We start from the raw sequence: 17,919 nt of genomic DNA, 5'->3' as shown, positions 1-17,919 counted from the left end.
TTGCAAAGTTGTTCTTCGGGCCAGATTGGAACCTCTGGCAGGCCGGTTTTGGCCCGCGGGCCGCATGTTTGACACCCCTTGATTAGAGAAAACAGATGAACTTTACGGACAGCTATTTGTTGATATACTTTTATTTTAAGTGCATGGCACTCATAATCACGCTGGTACTTATGAGGGGAAATATAAAAATGCAGATAAGTTCCAACAACACACAAGATACTGAAATGCACAGAGTTAATATCTATATGCAAATGCAAAGAAAAATAATGGATGGTCTTTTTTTTTCAACTGTGAGTTGTTCAATAAACTCTATCATCTTCTTTTTACACAAGAAATTGTTCAAAAGGAATCCCTCACTCTCTAAATATAATAACACCACCAAAACACAACACTTAAGTTAACTTTTAATAGCTTTCAAACCCACAGTATTAAACAGACAATATAGTTTGCCCTGTCTTTTCTATTTCCAACTTTTCAAGAAGTTCAATAACTTAATGTTCGAGTACGCTTAGAGTTGTGTTCAAAAGCTCTCTCAATATCTTAAAAAAGTCAAGTTGTAAATCATGGATTAATACATAGAAAAATGGAGGCTTTCCCTCTTAGGTAACTGCTGAAATGTTTTTGTCATTGCTGGTACTGATTTACTTTTAGAAATAGACAAACAATCCAGTCAACTAGCCAAACAACAAACGTCTACAAGGCTTGGAATTTTTTAAAAAACTAAACATGTCTCATTATTGCTGCAATGTGCCTTGACTGGTAATCTTATCTTGAATAAAAAAAATACTATAGTGTGAGGTTGAGTTCATCTTCCTGATGTACCCAGAGCTCACAACTTGTGCATGTCTCCTATGCAGCTAAATAAAATGGTATCTTCTCCAGGTAATTAGACCATGATCACAGTCAGGAATCACACCAAGTTAAGCTTTTGGCTAGACTGCATAATAACATCAAATCATGATGTTACACTTCCGTTTAAGAGATCAAGATGTACCTCTCATAGACAAAGGATTTCTACAGCTCGTCTCTAGAGCTGGTATGAAGCTGCATCTCTCTTGTTGGATTCTTTGTTTTTACTAGAGTGCACCTTGGATTCAGGATGTATCTGATCTTTAGATTCATTTATAGCCTACACACAGCTGAAGGCTGTCAGATCAAAGTGGGAAAATGAAAGTAAGGATGGCCAAGTCAGTGTCAGTAATATGCAGTCTAAATTGATATATATGAGCAATTTAATAGTCTTTTTCAAAAAGACTGTTAAATGAATCCAGTATTTATGTTTAAATAATTTAATGATTAGCTTCAGTGTAAAAAACACAGTCCATTCATGTTTTTCAGGTTGAAGTTACTGGAATTTCTGGTGATTTAAATATTAGACTATCATTAACATAGTAAATGTTAAAATAATTATGAATGTAATGGTCAAATCACAATCGGCTACATGTGAAAGATGCAGACACATACAGGGAATCCCAGATATCTATTAAATGGTCATGCTATCACTTATATTTGTTTATTACATTTTCATATTGTTGTTTGTTTAAGATGTTATTGTTATCAACATGATTATTATTAGCATTATCACTACTACTAATTCTAGTATTGTTTTCATTTTAATATAATCAGTACCATTAATGTAGTAGAGCACTGTCACTACTACTCAAACAAACTGATGATGTATAGCTATCATTCTTTTTTGTTAAATATTTGATTGATTTATTAAATCCTTTTTTTTTTATATTTTTTTTTTTATATTTTCCTTCTCTAATTGTCTTATACTGACAGATACAGGCCTGTTGATTTTTTGGGGGCAGAAAATAAACTGGATTGGATGTGATATAAGCGGAAAAAAAGATTCTGAGCCACAAATGTTTTTAACACTAAGTTTCACACTCCAGACGGTCATTCGTGCCAGTTCAAAGACACGTATTTATTGGATTTAAAGAGACAGTGCAGGGCCCTTTAAGTTGCCTTTTCATCACGATCACATTTATCGAACGTAATTAATATAAAAACTATCTCGATTTGTCACTGTGATTTGTATTTTAGTTAATTGTGAAAGTAATTACAGAGCAAATGAACAGCTTTCAGGAAAAGACCTGGGTTTTAGGGTCCGGTTCCATCTTGGGTGCCTTATTAATTTTCCCTCCCCTGGATGTGATGAAGAGGAGCGATAAATCTGGATGATCGGTGAAGGCCAATACTAAATGGCTCCATATTTCACCGCAGCTTTAATAGAAATATTCATGTGGGGCCCTTAATGAAATTAAACCCGCGGTGGGGACGAGGATGGAGTCCGGCTGTTGTAGTGGTAATTGGGCAGGAGGGAAGGAAGAAAACAACTCATAATTGCAGAGGATTGCAAAATAAGACTTGTTTGTGCCAAGTGTGCAGAGAAGAAGATGATCACTTCGACCTTCAAAATAACATGTTTTGTTATTTTCTGAAAAACATCCCGGATCTTTTTAACGTGATGTTTAATATATCCATCATTGAGGGTAGGGTCCAAATGATAGAAACAGAAATACATTCAAAAAATCATTTTAGAAATATTTAGGATGTTCTGTGAAAATTTTTTAGACATTTTTTAATTCATCAACATCTGTACCAATTCCCAACAAACTGCATCATGCATGCATTACCTGTCTGTCCTCTCTTTCTATTTCCACGTCTCCGTGCAGGCCCGTGAACGACCCACCCACATCAATCTCTCCATTATCATCCTGTAATTGGTCATGATCATCAGGGTCCACAATTAAACGGCGATCCGTTACCTGGAAACTATCCGGTGACTTGTTGATTTCCCCCGAGCAAATAAACGTCCCCAGAGCGCGCTCAGCTGATGAATTGACAAAAACTAATCAGCTTTATTGGTAGACAGGTTAAGGGCAACTGGGTGTCAATAATTCTCATTTTGACCTCCTCTTCCATTAACTTTAAGTGGCTTATTAGACCGAAGTCACCCAGAGCCACGGGCCTATTAGCTCCATCTCTTCTCAGTACACTTTCGGCCTTTCAATTGCCCCATTTCTGCTACTCGATTGGGCCTAAATTTGACTCATTTTGACAGCTTTCTAAAGCTTCTCTTGAATTCGAAAATTAAATGGCTTTCCTCTTATAATATGTCTGATCTTGTGAGAAAAATGACAATAACATTTTCAGCCCTTGGGGTTTAAAAAAAGAATGGGGCTTTTTTTTAGATATTTTTTCGGTAATGTGTGAAATCTAGAGGGGAAAATGTCAAAATAAAACTTGGGTTGCTGATAACAACATGGCAAAAGCACTGACGGAGTAACCTAATCAATTTGGGATATATATCTGCATTATAACAGGTCAGCGCGCGTCTGTCACCCTCAGCTCTGCAGAGCGACAGAAGGAGGGCTTTTACTGAAATTTCCCTGTTGGCCTCTCAGGGTGCTCGGGCTCAAGATGTTCACTTTAACACGTCCTTTTCTTTAACTGCACAAATTGCGCCTTTAATATATTTGCCATCTGTATTCAAGAAGTAAAGATACGCCTGATGACCTGTCATGCTATCTGATATTTTAGGATTGAAAATCCGGTTATACATGTGGATAAACACTCATCCTAGTAGCAAGAACTGTGGCTAAATATTTCCAATTCGTTTTAACTTCCACAGTGTCTTCAAGAAAATAAAAGTTTAAAAATATTTTGCCCAACTGCGTCTTTTAGAGAAAATAGGCTAAAGACAAATATATTCAATAAAATACAATTTCAAAACTGAGAATCCTCTTCTTTACAACCAAGGTGACCTTGGATGTGTTTGTGATGTATACCCCAAGCCTGCGCGCAAAATTACACAGCAGGAGGAGCACACCTACTTCCATAATCATAAACGAATAAAGTCAGCGTTAGTCACCTTTGAAACCTTTACTCCGTACACCCACTGGATATTAATTAGGCCCACATACAGGCAGAGAGGTGCACTCATTGTTGTTGAATATAAAAAAAAAGTTTTTATCGAAAGATGTTTACGCCATTTGCTCTAAAAGGTTTTTTTTTAAATGAAAGTAATAATATAGAGCACCCACGCTGCTATACACTGATGAGAATTGAAAGACGTTGTTGGCTCTGACGCGTGGGCCCGCCCACTTCCAGACGGCTGCACCAATCGTCGTCATCTGTCAGGGATTAAGTGTGATACAGAGCTCCTCTCTCACACTCCAGAGCGCCACAGAACTTCCGAGAGGTGGAAAAAACTGCGGTGACTTCTCCTTCCTTTAAGGCAGCAGAGGCAACAAGGACACGCGCACCGGGCGGCCCGATGGAGAAGTCCAGAAACTTTCGCATTGATGCGCTGTTAGCTGTCGATACCCCTAAAGTGCAGACCTCTCCGCTCGCGCTGGTCACTTCCCTGTCCTCCTCCTCTTCGTCCATCCCATCGTCTGGAAGCGCGGAACTGGGCACCAGCGTGGAGTCTTTACGCACAGAGACTCCCTCTCCTCCGAGGATTTCCTCCTGCGGTTTGATTCCCAAACCGGGTTTCCTCAACAGTCCGCACAGCATGGTTGGATTACACCCACAGAGCACTGCAGGGATTCCCGCACAGGCTCTCTACGGACATCCCATGTACACCTACTCCGCAGCTGCGCTCACAGGCCAACACCCAGCCCTGTCCTACTCCTACCCGCACGGCTCCCATCACCACCACAGCAGCGATCCAATCAAACTGACAGCCAGCACCTTTCAGCTGGACCACTGGCTGCGGGTCTCCACGGCCGGGATGATGCTGCCCAAAATGTCCGACTTTAACTGTAAGAAGATGTTTTATTACAGATAGTTTTGGCAATGTGTTTTCTAATCTTTAATCCAAATAATCCAAAAATATTGTGAGGCCATTCGTTTATAGCGCAAACAACTGATCTAAGGTGGTTTGATAGTCCAAAAAAAGTCTGCCTTTTATATGATTCTGGAAGGAAATATCATTAAGAAATATTTGTGTAAAATTATAATGTAAACCTCAATGATGCAGAATCCAGAAAGCTTCTAGCTTCAAATTTAGATTTAGAGAGAGGGGTTCAATTCTTAGTTCCTTGAAAATAAGTTCAGTTTTGTGTTACATTTTTGGCGCATGTTCCCTCATAATAAACCATTTATGAATGAAGAGGCTGTCACACACTGATGGTTTTTCTAAGAGGAACTAAAATGGACAGATAATGGACAGTGGGAAAGTAGCAGAGGAGTGTGAAACCCACAGCCGACATGTTATTTGCTCACCAGATACTGCCTTCTTGTTCCTGCTCGTTTTAACAGATTTGTTCAAAATGGAGAGGCAAATAACTCCTCTGTGAAAATATTCATAAGTGGATGACCTTGATGCTTAAACGGAGAGCCTAGAAAATCAGTTTTTACTGCATAATTACAACAGAGGAAGATACCCTTTTACTGATTTTTGGCGAGCATTTGTTTTTTGTCACCAAACTCTTTCGTAACTGAAAAAATATATGCACATTGTATACTGTATATGTGCTCGGAATTCATGATTTGTTTCTTTATTTTGCAGCTCAGGCACAGTCCAACTTGCTTGGCAAGTGCAGAAGACCAAGAACTGCATTCACGAGTCAGCAGCTGCTGGAGCTTGAGCATCAGTTCAAACTGAATAAGTACCTGTCACGACCCAAGCGCTTTGAAGTGGCCACGTCCCTCATGCTCACAGAAACCCAGGTATAAATCAGAGCTCTTTAGATCCTTTGTTTAAAATATTCAATACTGTTCTAAAGAGGTACACAAAATACCAGCAAGTTAATTTTAAGTTTAACAAAATAACAACGAAATATTGTCACTGTTTTAAGATATTTTTAATTCCTGCACCTTCCCTGGTATATATTTTAATTTGATATCTTACATGGTCAACTGGCTATGAGAAAATCATAAATATGATTTTAGTCTTTGACTTTGACAAATATAAAGGAAACACTTCCTTTGAAATTAGCTTTTTAGATTGAGTTTTAGTCTAGGATAATTGCAAAACCGTGGAGGTCAATGTCAGGTTTTCTTGCAACCTTTACGCAACCATTACGCACAATTACGCACAGCTTTCCTCTGTCTTTATACCTTTAAATTAAATAATCTAAGTAAAAATTCTCTTTGTAGGTTAAAATCTGGTTCCAGAATAGACGCATGAAGTGGAAGAGGAGTAAGAAGGCCAAAGAGCAGGCAGCCCAGGATGCCGAGAAGAAGGGCAGCAAGAGCGGCCAGGAGAAATCTGACGGACTCGAACAGTCGGACTATAACAGCAAGACAGACTCCAAAAACGGCAGAATACGGGACTTCAGAGACAGTGACGATGATGATGGCGATAATTTCCTGTACAATTCATCAGACTGCTCCTCTGATGATGAGAGGAATCACACCAGTGACATCAGTCCGCAGCCCTAATAATGGAGATGAAGCTAAAGATGAAAGTGAAGAGGGGCGAATGAGAACTTCATTTACAATGACTCTGGGGGGGATTTCGCTATAAAAAAAAATGCAGGTGCATGTAATCAAATCTTCAATGAATTTCATCAAATTTATGAGCAATGCTTTTTCATAAAGAATTAATTAAGGTCAAAAACAGACGATTTGTGTATTAAACAAGCAATAAATCAGGAGATTCCACTCATTTTCAGCTCTCGGCTATAGATAAACTGTGAAACACTGCATGGTTTAGCTATAAAACGCTGTACACTAGCTGAGGACTATACAATCTTTACCTGCTATGTTTAATTTGTAAGCAATAATGTTCGATAATATTCTACAGCCCATATAACAGTAAACAGTTCAATATTTCCACATATTTGACCTTTTTTTCCATATGGTGTTCCGTAGAAATTGAAATTACGCTGGAAAAATTCTGTTTATTTTTCTATACTGTATTTATAAAATGGTAATACCAATGCATGCTAAATTATTGTTTAGCGTCTCTCTTGTTGCAAACATTGTAAAATAAAACATTTTGTATGAAACTTCGTCGGTATGTCTGCACTTGTCTTAAAAAAAAGTAGTCCCTGATTTACGGTTACGGTGGAGTCGCAGTGTGCTGTTGCGCGGATGTGCACAGAGGCTGGTGTTTTTCTCCTTGCTCTGACAGCTCGGGTCATGGGAATTACTGTTAATAGCGCTGTCGGATCCGTGCAAACGTGCAGTGAGAGCAAACAGCAAGTAGGCAGGCAGACGGAGGAAACATTTCACACCACACTAGCAATGGGCTCGCATTAATAAAGGCTTTAAGCGGCGCGTTGAGCGACAACCTTGCTGCGGGAGCACCTTTTTCAGGGCTGAAATCATTTTAAGGTCAATTGTGTCGAGAAAAAACTAAAACATATTCTGAAAGTTGATTATTTTGATCGAAATAATCCGTTTTTATCCCCATAGCATACATTTTTTGTTTCCGCCTGACTTAAGCACAGGTTGTTTTTTAAAACTTTTTTTGTCATTAACAGTTAGGATAGAATCAAATCACGATCCTGCCTTTCTTATAATAAGCCAAAAAATGTATCAAGGACAAATCCTCAGCAAACAAATATACATGGTTTTCTGTATTAAAATATAAGCATTCACTTCTTAAAATTGATCCAAAAGTGTTACTTTTTTAGTATGTGTATGCATTAAGGTTGTGTTGAAACCTTACTTATTCATATCAACAATCCACATTTTCAGCCTTGCCCTTTATTTGTATTTTTTAGGACTGAATTGCAATTCTGGCTAAAGAGCCAGTTACACAACTCACCTGTAAGTGTGTTCACATTTTGCATCATCATTTTTACAGAGCGAACGGTACACAAAATGATCTCACTTGTGATTGTTCTCACAGTAATCAGTGTTAAACTACAGCAGCGGCTGACTGATAATGTCCCATTTGTAGCAGGATTACTCAGGGATCTACTGGTTATCTTCAGTTGTTTGCTTTAGCTTTCAGCAGACTAAATCAAAGTTCAGCCGAGGGTCAAGCTCGACCTGAGTACACCAGGTGAAGCTGACGTTAAGTCTGAGACTCAGGGCTGCAGACAATGGCCAGTGTATGGACTGCACAGTGGGCCTATTGATCCCACTATCTTCACCTTTTAAGTGACAACTTCTCCGGTCGTTCTCCCAGCAGTCTCCACAAAAACACCACTGCTGCTCAAGTGTTTCTTTGTGTCATTGATCTGCATCTTAAATGTAACAATACTACTCGATTCATCACAAGGTTACAGTGTATAAATATTTCCTTTTGTTGACCTTTGGTGCCCCGTTCCTGACCTCAGACTAGCTCCAGCCTCTCTGATTGATACAGGCCGCACTGAGCTAATTAATAAGAGCATGTATCAAATGTAACAGAATGACTCTGCTATGCTAACCATGCGGGCAGAGACGGGTGTCAGCGAGGAAATAGACTAGGCTAGACTCATCAGAGAGTGCAAACGCTGAATGAGCGTCAGTGCTGTCCCCCTCTGTTTGCACTGCTCATTTTTATGTCACAGACATAGAAGGCCGGTGGAAATATCAACAGAAATGTGCTGACATACAAATATTCACTAATCAGTTATTTCTCAGGCAGATATACTTTATTACTATGTGCTTTTGTGCATGTAGGAGTGCAAATAGACTCGATAAAGCCCAAAACAATGGCTCCAGGTGTCTCAACTCAACAGTATACGCAACAATATTAACTCCTCTATACACTGTCTACATAGGGGCAATCTCATAAAAAAAATCATCAATAGTAGAGAAAAAAATTCAGCAAAAACAAGAGGACAGGTGCTTAGAATCAAAGAAAGATGTTAGAGATTTAATGAAGGTTTTTTGAGTTGTATTTAAGAAACTGTAAACAAATTTACAAGCAGCATCATGAACAATGTATTTGAGAGGTGAAGTATGTAAATACAAAGGAAATACCAACAAATTGTCAGTGTGTCATTAAATATCAAGGTATTTTTTGCCAAATACTATTGAGATAAATGAACACGCACTGCTTTAAAATATTGCACAGAGTGCAGAGATTGGTGGGTTCCTAAATGCATTGGTTTCCTATCAATTTAAACATTTTCCTGGAAAAAACTATGTACAAGAACTTTTCAAAGTAAAAACACAATTATTTTATTTAAAAAAAAATACACACATATTCTGTATTGTCTGCTGAAAGAAAACTGTAGGTTTGGGTTCTTTGTATGAAGAAATAATTCCTTACAAGCCATCTACTTCTGTTCCATAGTTCAGTCAGTTCAGTGTGTGTGTGTGCGTGTGTGTGCGTGTGTGTGTGCGTGTGTGTGCGTGTGTGTGTGTGTGTTTTACAGTTTGAGCTTGGCCTCCTTGGCCTCCATGGCTCTGGAGGCGACCTGTGCACGCTCTGACAGCAGCGATGCTTGCTCAGCTGGTCCCTGTGTCTGAGCATTCTTCAGCAGGAAGTGGCTGATGAAAAGCTTCAAGCCCTCTCGCAGCATTCCTAGCTTAGGAATTCCTGAGATCCTGGCAGATGGGAAACAATGAGGGACATTGATTTCAGATGTTCAAAAGGTGCAAAGCACAGAGATGTTGGTTAATGGGGGTTAACCTTGCTGAACAGGTAACACAGACATTGAAACGCTGGATGCGTGACTCAGCTATTAACAAGGATGCTGTTTCAAATTTGAACCAAATTTTTGTCATGCAACTCTAAAGACAGTCAGCAGCATTAGCTTCACTCTTTAAACCTATCTTTGACCCTCACTAGCAAATATTTGCACACTAACACCCTATTTTAAGATGATAAACACATGCTTCAATTGTTTCATCTTGGGATGGTCCCATTTCCAGATTCAGGAGACAGTTCTAGCAGCTTCTGTTAAGTTCTCAGTCTTTGAGTTAACACCAATTTTTGTACTCCATGTTTCTGTGCAACGTCATATCAAGTTGCTAGTTTGGCAAGTAGTGTGCTAAATTTTTCGTAAGACTTTCCAATTTAATTTTTCTGATTATTGGAACACCATTTGAATGTAGGCACAGTAAATTTTATAAGTGCAACACATCATCGTGTTAGCATGTTTTTTATGAGGATATTGGCACGCTGATGTTAGCATTCAGCTCAAATCACTGCTGTACCAAAGTAGCAGCCAGTTCTGCTCTTATCTGATCATTTTTGCATTAATTCCCGTTTAAAATCTTCAAACCTCAAAGAACTAAATACAGGCACAATGAAGCTCACCTTCCAAATATGCTGACCAGGTCCTCAGGCTCAGATTCTTTAAGCAGTTTGGTTAGCACCTGGCGTAAGAAGCGCACAGTGGGTTTGTCAAGCTCCCCAAACTCTATTACCTACACAGAAAAAAGCAGATAGTTAAGATTCAGTTTACAACATTACTCTACAGATTGAACACAGTGAAAGCTTACACCTGCACATCTCTTACTTTGAGTATGGAGAGTGAAAGGCTCTTCTTCTGCAGGAAGCGGGTAACCAGCTGGACCAGGTTGTTGAAGGTGCTGCTGGGAAGGTTTGACAACTCCCTAAACTTGTCCCAGAGACTGAACTGGAACGTCATCTTAGAGAAAGAACATCACATTTACAAACACAAGATTTAATGGAATCATACGATTCCCCAAAAGGGCAGTACAGACTACAGACAATACAAAGCAGCTTCTCTACACAGGTAATCCTCTCCTCCACATGTAGTTTACATGTGAAAAGCAAACATTCCCACCAACCCTGCTCTGAGCTCGTCCATGAGGACAATGGTAGTCAGTTTTCTGATATGGACCCGCGGCCAACACGACAGCAGAGTAGGAAGTGTGTTCTCGCCCCTATTGTTTGTACTCAGTTTGAGGGGAATGATATCAGAGGTGAGAGGTGTGAGAGGCTCCCACACTGCAGAGGTGAACTACAGTCCACATGCTGTGGGTCACACACAGTTTAAGAGGCTAGGTGGTCTCACACACACACTCACACTCACACACACACTGAGGAGGTCATTCAATCAGAAATGACACTCTTACTTAATCATGATAAAATCTACAGGGAATTTACCCCTTTAATTTTAAAACCGTGGTTCATAAATGGGCTGTGCTGGGATACAAATGCATGGGTTGAATGATGGCTTTCATTTTTAAATTTGTATTATTATAATTTTTAAGAGGCCATCACATTGATTGTCAAGAGATAACATTTCCTCAGACTGAAGATGATAATTATGGATTTGAGGTCTGACTAATAAACAAGAAAAATACACACAATAAAAATCCACAATCATTTTGAATCTTCTGCATGAAACAACAAATGAAAAATGACCAGAGGTGAACAAATAAGTACAAAAATTTAAATAAAATAGTTTGGATTTTTTTTTGGTACTGTTGGTCAGAGCTAGTTTTTGCTTAATTGAAAGAATTGGCTGCACTTTTTGGTCTTTTATGGCAACAAACTGAATACTTTTGAGCTTGGTTTTAGACAATTAATAACATATCACCACCTTAGGCTGTAATAAATTGTATTCAATAATATTCTGAAAGTTAAAGACAAAGTGATTAGTGATGAAATGAAACACAAGAATTAAAATAAAGAAGATGCACAGATATAGAATTCATGTTGATCCAATCATTTTTCGTATTGGTTCTATAAATACGATATCAAACAATGAAATTATCCTTTAAATTTTGTGCTCCAAGATGGAAATAATGTGTTTATATAAGAAAAAAAAACCTGCTCATTGCATGTAGTAATTTGGTGATGTGTCTCAGTGATCAAGTGTTCAGTTTTCACCACCACAGTACCTGGAAGCGTCGATCATGTGAGCAGAATTTCTCTCCCAGTACGGCGTAATAAGCATTAAAGCTTTTCTCCTGCAGACAGCAGTCCATCAGGACATGAACAATCTCTCTCTCCTGCTTGTCCTTCAGGCCCATCCTTTACCACAAAGTAAATTAGCATTACATTTAACATGGCACTACTTATGAATGAAACAATGCTAAAAAATATCACGTCATATCTTTTCTATTTTTGGTCAGCGAAGGTAACACACAGACATGCTGCAGGCAGACGTGAAGGATGACAAACCTGAGCAGCTTCTCAAAGGCGTCCAGGTAATCTTCGCTTGTCATGATCACACAGAAGATGTTGCGTCTGACCTCAGTGTTCATTCTCTGCTTCCGAGCCAGATCCAGGACTTTAGCACTAAACTGATATAAATAATAAAATAGTGATATCAGTTTATTGAGAAGATCAAATACGCTCATCACATTGCTGTTGTTACTGAATATTATTGACTCTGCATGGATTTACTGATACATTTTTTAATGCTTGCCCTGAAACAGTGTTGGGGTTGTTGTTTTTACTCCTTTACATTTAATATTAACATTTACTCTTGATATTAAATGTCTAAAAAAAACAATACATGAGCTTAATTAATGTGCAAGTACATCATTTGAAATTTAGCACACCTTTGAAGTAAATAAAGAACTATCTGAATAAGGAATAAGAAAGCAAGATTTTAAACCTGAAAAAGGGAACAAGGATGTTTTGAATACCTGGTGCAACTGACACACAACAGATACTATGCTAATGTATTTCACTGAGAAATCAAAGATATTATTCTGCAGAAGATTTACTCTTTAGTTGCTTTCATTTTCATTTCAACATGAGAAAAAAATATATTTTTAATGAATAGAAATGTGTTAAATTGGAAATCAAATGTATTAGTCATGATCAGTTCATTATCTGAGTTAAAGCTTGTGCATGGCTTAAACCTGATGCATTAAAAGGTGCATGAGACAATGTCTTCCAGGTGTTGCCAGTACTCTACCTGTCCTTCAGCTGAGCTCTGTTTTGACGTACTGCTGCCTTGCTCCTTGCTGATCATGGGTGCTCCACTCCATGATGAGCCCACGATCCACCAGCGGCCCACCTGCTCTGCTGCCAGGAGATTTCCCAGAGAGACCCTCAGTTTCATGTCACTGCCTCCTGAACTGCGGTTTATCTGAGGAGCAGATTTACACAGAACTATCAATTCATGTACCTAGCAGGTAAATATGAGTTATGAGATATGAAAGAAAGACATAACATTTGCCACCATTTGCCAGAAAAAGAGAAGTTAAAAACAGCTAGTCATGGTGAAAGATCAGCAGTACTCTGGAAACAGGGTGCATAAAGGTGATACTCTGAGGCCACCTGGTGGTACAAGTGAAGACACTACGAAAATAACAAGACTGACAACAATGTTCAGGATAATAAGTGACGTAGATGCCCTAAAGCTACACAATGAAGATCTAATTTTATCAAATGTTGTGTGCAAATCACCCACCAGAGTCCTCTGCAGCTTCCTCAGTTTCTCCACAGGCTCTGGATCATAGCCTGGGATCTTCCTCATATCATTGTTCTTCAAAGCCAGCATCGTTTCAAGCATGAAACGCACCTGGGAATACGAAAATGAACTATTATGAAACTATTATCAGTAACAGGATGCTGCAGAACAGTGTGTGTGTGTGTGTGTGTGTGTGTGTGTGTGTTTGAGAAGGTCCACTAAATAAAAGGTAATGACTGTTAAAAGGAGTCCTGTGTTACATACTCTGGTCTGATCCTGAAACTTGCTCCCCATGTCATTGGCCTTGCGCTGGCCCTCGGAGATGAGCTCTTTGAGAGCAAGAGCGTCGTCCTTCCTTAGGCCGAAGCCGACATTCCTCAGCACGAACAAAACAAGTTCAACGTCCTTCTCTGTGAACGCTCCGACCAACAGTTTGAGGATGTCGAAGATGAGGGCAGAATGCACCACCTGGAAGTTATAGAGGTGACCGACAATGGCGATCAAGTTGTCGCACTCCTTGCTTTCAGTCGGGTTTTTGTACACCTCGTCAAACTTTCGCACAACTGTCTCCAGAAACTGAGCCCCCACCTGGAAAATAATAGAAAAAGAATCTTACAGAATTTTCATTCAAAATATGATTTCATTTAGATAGGTTTAAGTTTAGACAAACCCCTCAGTTGACCTGGACATAAAAGCACAGCTAAAATCGAAATAACTTTCTATTAAAGGAACATTATTTATCTTTGAATAATCTCAAATGTCCATAGAAGCGTTTTGGAAAGCCAACTAACTTCAGATAATTATACTGATGGTCTCGCTGTAATCTTTTCACAAGGCAGAGTAAATCAAGTTAGAAAAAAAGAAAGAAAGAAAGAAAGAAAGAAAGAAAGAAAGAAAGAAAGAAAGAAAGTTACTTTATTAATCCCCATGGGGGAAATTCAATTTTTTCACTCGTGTTATTTTTTGGACATGCTACACACAGTTTTTGGTATATACATACAATCATGCACACACATGCAGTGGACATGCACTTAGGGAGAGATGTCAGAGTGAGGATGCTGCCATCAACCAGCGCACCACGAGCAGTTGAGGGTTCAGTGTCTTGCTCAAGGGCACCTCGGCAGTGCCCAGGCAAGTGAACCAGCACCTCTCCAGCCACCAGTCCCTATGGACTGAGCTATTGACGCCCCCAAGTTTACAAGATAATAACCCTGTTACACTTTATGCGAAGGAAGTAAAAGTGTGAGCCATCACTTTCTCATCCAGTAAAAAAGCATTGGCTTATAGTTAAAAGTGTTTGAAAGCTTCAAAAGCTTTAGAAAAAAGTTAGGAATCCAGAGCAACTGTCACTTCTCAGATATGTTTTTATTTTTTCTCAGATGCAGGCTGGTTCAACTAAAGCCTATTGGACTCCTGCTGTTGCTCTTACCAGTCAAAGAGAGAGTGAACTGACATCTTCAAATGAAAACACCACCCAAACTTAAGGAGCAAAATAATACATGAAAAAGAGAAAGTGAAGCTTGTTTCATAAAGATCTTTTCTGCAGACACCAACTCTTTTGAAATCTGTGCCACAAAAAACTCCTTTACCTCTAGACCGACAGTATGATGGAGGACGCTGACGAGCAGGACGTGCTCCATCAGCAGTCTGTCAGGCATCAGGGCTGGGGTGACGCAGGCAGCCAGTACCACCTCTGTCAGGGTGTCATTCATGTCCTTCCTGCTGCAGCTCATGTACAGTTCCTCCAGCTGATTGCTAATGGATGCCATATTGGGCTCACTCAACCTGAAGAAGTAAGAAAACCACTTAGAGGCAGTTTCCTCTTGTTGTTAGACATTATGCATTATTCCTTGTTGTAAACATTAAAAAAACATTAGAATCTTTTGAGTGCAGGTTCTGATCTACTATCACTGTTTGTATTTATCACAGAGCAATAGAGAGTTGTTCACAGTCTTCAAGGCTAATGCTACTAAAATACTAAGTTAGAGTTGCATTATCTATATAGACAGTGCACTTTAACTCAAGGTTGAAATTTTCATACAACATGCAATATCTCCCTCTTACGTTTAATAGAATTAAAAGAGTAGAATGTTAACCCTGAATATGACTGAATGCTTCCTCATGGCAATAACTGTCATTTCAATTCAAGGCTGTGTATTGTCATTCTATAGTTGTCAGCCAGATGCAGTGAGGACTACCTCCTGCTACATGTGCAGCAGCGGGTTCTGAGAGAGCACTGTGAACATTTCAGATTGAGCACACTCTGCTGGACAAACTAGGTAATGACATAATTTCTTAAGTACCCTGATAACTCTCTAATGTATTATATGTTCTTCTTAAAAGCTTTCATTCCTTTGCTCATCAGAAGTTATAATACCAATATGAATAAGAAAAATATGGATATACTTGTAATTGTCTCAAATCTGCCAAAAACACCAGCCAACCAATATATTGCCCTAACTTTGAGGTAAACTGTTAATATGTTGAGGCAAATTGTATTACTTAGGCAAACATGCAATACTTCTTCAATGTGGTAGGATAGTTACCTGTTCACCAGGCCTTTAACATTCCTCTTCAGTTTTTCAAGCTCGGCTCTACGTTTATCATCTCCAATATTCCGCAGGTGAGGTGGAACATACTTACCTGCTGCTGAGTTGACCTGGATGTAAAAAGATATTAATGTAACTTAAAATTTGATCAAACATGGAATACAAAACATCACAAAATCACTGCTAAGATACCATGAAAGAACTCACATTTTCTGACTTTGAGTCTGTTGTCATGTCAGGAGTGTCTGCTTCTTCGTCATTCTCCTCTCCTTCATTTTCATCAGCGGAGTCAGCAGCATCACTCTCTTCCAAGTCACCTTCCATTTCCTCCTCTACTTTCCCATCATCGTCATCATCATCATCACTATTATCATCATCATCATCATCATCATCATCATCATCATCCATTTCACTGTCCTCCTCATTTTTGAGAGACTCCACATCCTCATCGCTGACTTCACTAGCCACCTCCTCTCCAGATCCAGATCCAGATCCAGATTCTCCTTCTTCATCTGACATCTGAGACTTGTTTTCATCAAGCTTTTCAAAGTTCTCCTTAGCCATGTCCATGTCATCATCTTCATCGTACATACCTGCAGCCGATGAGCCAGAGTCCAGCATCCCGAGGATGTAATCGAGCCCATCCGCCACAAAAGACTGAGGGAGAGTTTTTTTGTTTTTCCTTTTGTTCATTCCCAGGAAGCGCTCCAATCTCTTTATCTCCCTGTCCTCATCTTCATTTGCCTCCAGAAGTGCCATTTTTCTGGATTCTTGCAGTTTATTGATCTTCTTGCCTTTCTTTGATGTGGATGGGGCTTTAGAGTTGTTAGACTTTTTTGTTGGAGCTTCTGTCACCTCTTTCTTTACTTTATCATTATTTTTCTTCTTCTTCTTCTTCTTCTTCTTCTGCTGTTCATCAGCTGGTATTCCCGAGTTGTCACTGTTATCATGGGGTAAACTGAGGGTCTTCTTACCCTCATAATGACTTTTCATTTTGGCCTTTTTCATCTTACGCTTTTCTTTGCGTAACTCTTTCCTGCTTTTCTTTTTCACAAATCTTAAGCTGTGGTCACTCTCGACCTGCTCTTCATTACCAGTTTTTTTTATAAACTCATCCACGGCCACCATGTACTTCTGCAACACCTCATTTCCCTTTTTCTTTTTGCTGTTATGCTTCAATTTCCCCTTCATCGTTTAGGAATACAGTCGAACCAAAGATAACAACTGTGTGCTAATTTGACATGAGTTAACTTTAACGAGCAGAACGTAGAGTCACTCCACTTGGCGAACAAGTCTATGTTAAAGTACAAAGTCTTTATAAATACCGATAGATAAAGAATAGACTAAAGCCTTCACAGGTTTAAATATATAAATACCTTAAACTGCACATGTATTTCCATGAGGACAACATTGTATTTACCATGACCCACGAACACGTGACTATATACTTCCGGGTCAAGCCTGAGAGATTTGTCCCTCAGTGATGACGTACTTTATTTTGGGGCGGTTCTTTCCTCAGCACGGAGCGGGTTCCCTTCCATGTAAACTGTCTTTTAAACCAGTCAGGGTGAATTTCTGCAGCGGAGGGAAGGCGTAGGAGTTGCGTGTTAGTGTTGCGAGTTGTTAAGAGCTAGCATGTAGTGAGTCTGTAGTCTTTTTTTTGAATTTGCAATATGAAGAATGGAAGAAGACGATGTGACTATCAGAGAGCAGAATTTCCACAGCCAAGTTCGAGAGTACATCGTAAGTAACGCACGGAGCTGCTAATGAAGGCTAGCTGGCTAACAACGTCCTCTACTGATCACTGACGTTAACGGCTGCTAACGGCTAAATGTGTCAATCTTGATATATATATTTATTTTAATCATACACCAAAAAATATGTATTTAATCCTAAACGAAGGTTTTGGCTTGATTATGTTTTGATGTAAAAAATATTTAAAGTTAGCCTGCGTTAAGGTTAGCTCTCATTGATAAGCAGTTTACATTATAATCGTGTCCACTGATTAATAGGAAGATGCATAATGTGGACTGATATAAATGCATCTCGTCCTTGTTATTAGTGATCATCTTTAGTAAGGACGGGGATAAACACTTAAAGTGTATCTAACCTCCACACCACTT

The 17,919-nt window shown here is 39.2% G+C and overlaps 3 protein-coding genes across 4 annotated transcripts in view; 2 read left to right on the top strand and 1 right to left on the bottom strand.

Moving 5' to 3' along the window:
• The first annotated feature begins 4,096 nt into the window (after nucleotides 1–4,096).
• mnx1 (motor neuron and pancreas homeobox 1) lies at nucleotides 4,097–6,488 on the top strand. Its single transcript, XM_034706780.1, has 3 exons — nucleotides 4,097–4,775; nucleotides 5,525–5,685; nucleotides 6,115–6,488. Exons 1-3 carry the CDS (start codon nucleotides 4,286–4,288, stop codon nucleotides 6,397–6,399), a joined length of 936 nt encoding a protein of 311 aa, XP_034562671.1. The 5' UTR covers nucleotides 4,097–4,285; the 3' UTR covers nucleotides 6,400–6,488.
• A 2,289-nt stretch (nucleotides 6,489–8,777) lies between these two features.
• nom1 (nucleolar protein with MIF4G domain 1) lies at nucleotides 8,778–17,455 on the bottom strand. 2 transcript variants are annotated; one of them, XM_034706050.1, is made up of 12 exons: nucleotides 17,173–17,455; nucleotides 16,004–17,090; nucleotides 15,794–15,906; nucleotides 14,837–15,032; nucleotides 13,512–13,835; nucleotides 13,248–13,358; nucleotides 12,750–12,923; nucleotides 12,005–12,126; nucleotides 11,722–11,854; nucleotides 10,368–10,499; nucleotides 10,166–10,275; nucleotides 9,273–9,450 (listed from the first exon to the last, which is right to left on the bottom strand). In XM_034706050.1, exons 2-12 carry the CDS (start codon nucleotides 16,985–16,987, stop codon nucleotides 9,273–9,275), a joined length of 2,577 nt encoding a protein of 858 aa, XP_034561941.1. In that variant the 5' UTR covers nucleotides 16,988–17,090; nucleotides 17,173–17,455. The 2 variants fall into 2 exon arrangements, with proteins under 2 accessions (XP_034561940.1, XP_034561941.1); XM_034706049.1 differs by having other exon boundaries at nucleotides 8,778–9,450; nucleotides 16,004–17,452.
• Nucleotides 17,283–17,919, top strand: part of lmbr1 (limb development membrane protein 1) — a 35,670-nt gene continuing 35,033 nt past the window's right edge. The window contains exon 1 of the mRNA XM_034706052.1: nucleotides 17,283–17,539. Within this exon, the coding sequence (XP_034561943.1) occupies nucleotides 17,477–17,539 (63 nt within the window). The 5' untranslated portion in view covers nucleotides 17,283–17,476. The remainder of the gene's footprint in view (nucleotides 17,540–17,919) is intronic.

This window comes from Notolabrus celidotus, chromosome 17 (genome assembly GCF_009762535.1).
Source record: "Notolabrus celidotus isolate fNotCel1 chromosome 17, fNotCel1.pri, whole genome shotgun sequence".
NCBI classification, from domain to species: Eukaryota; Metazoa; Chordata; class Actinopteri; order Labriformes; family Labridae; genus Notolabrus; species Notolabrus celidotus.
Note: the sequence above shows the minus strand (reverse complement) of the source record. Positions and strands in the feature narration are given on the sequence as shown.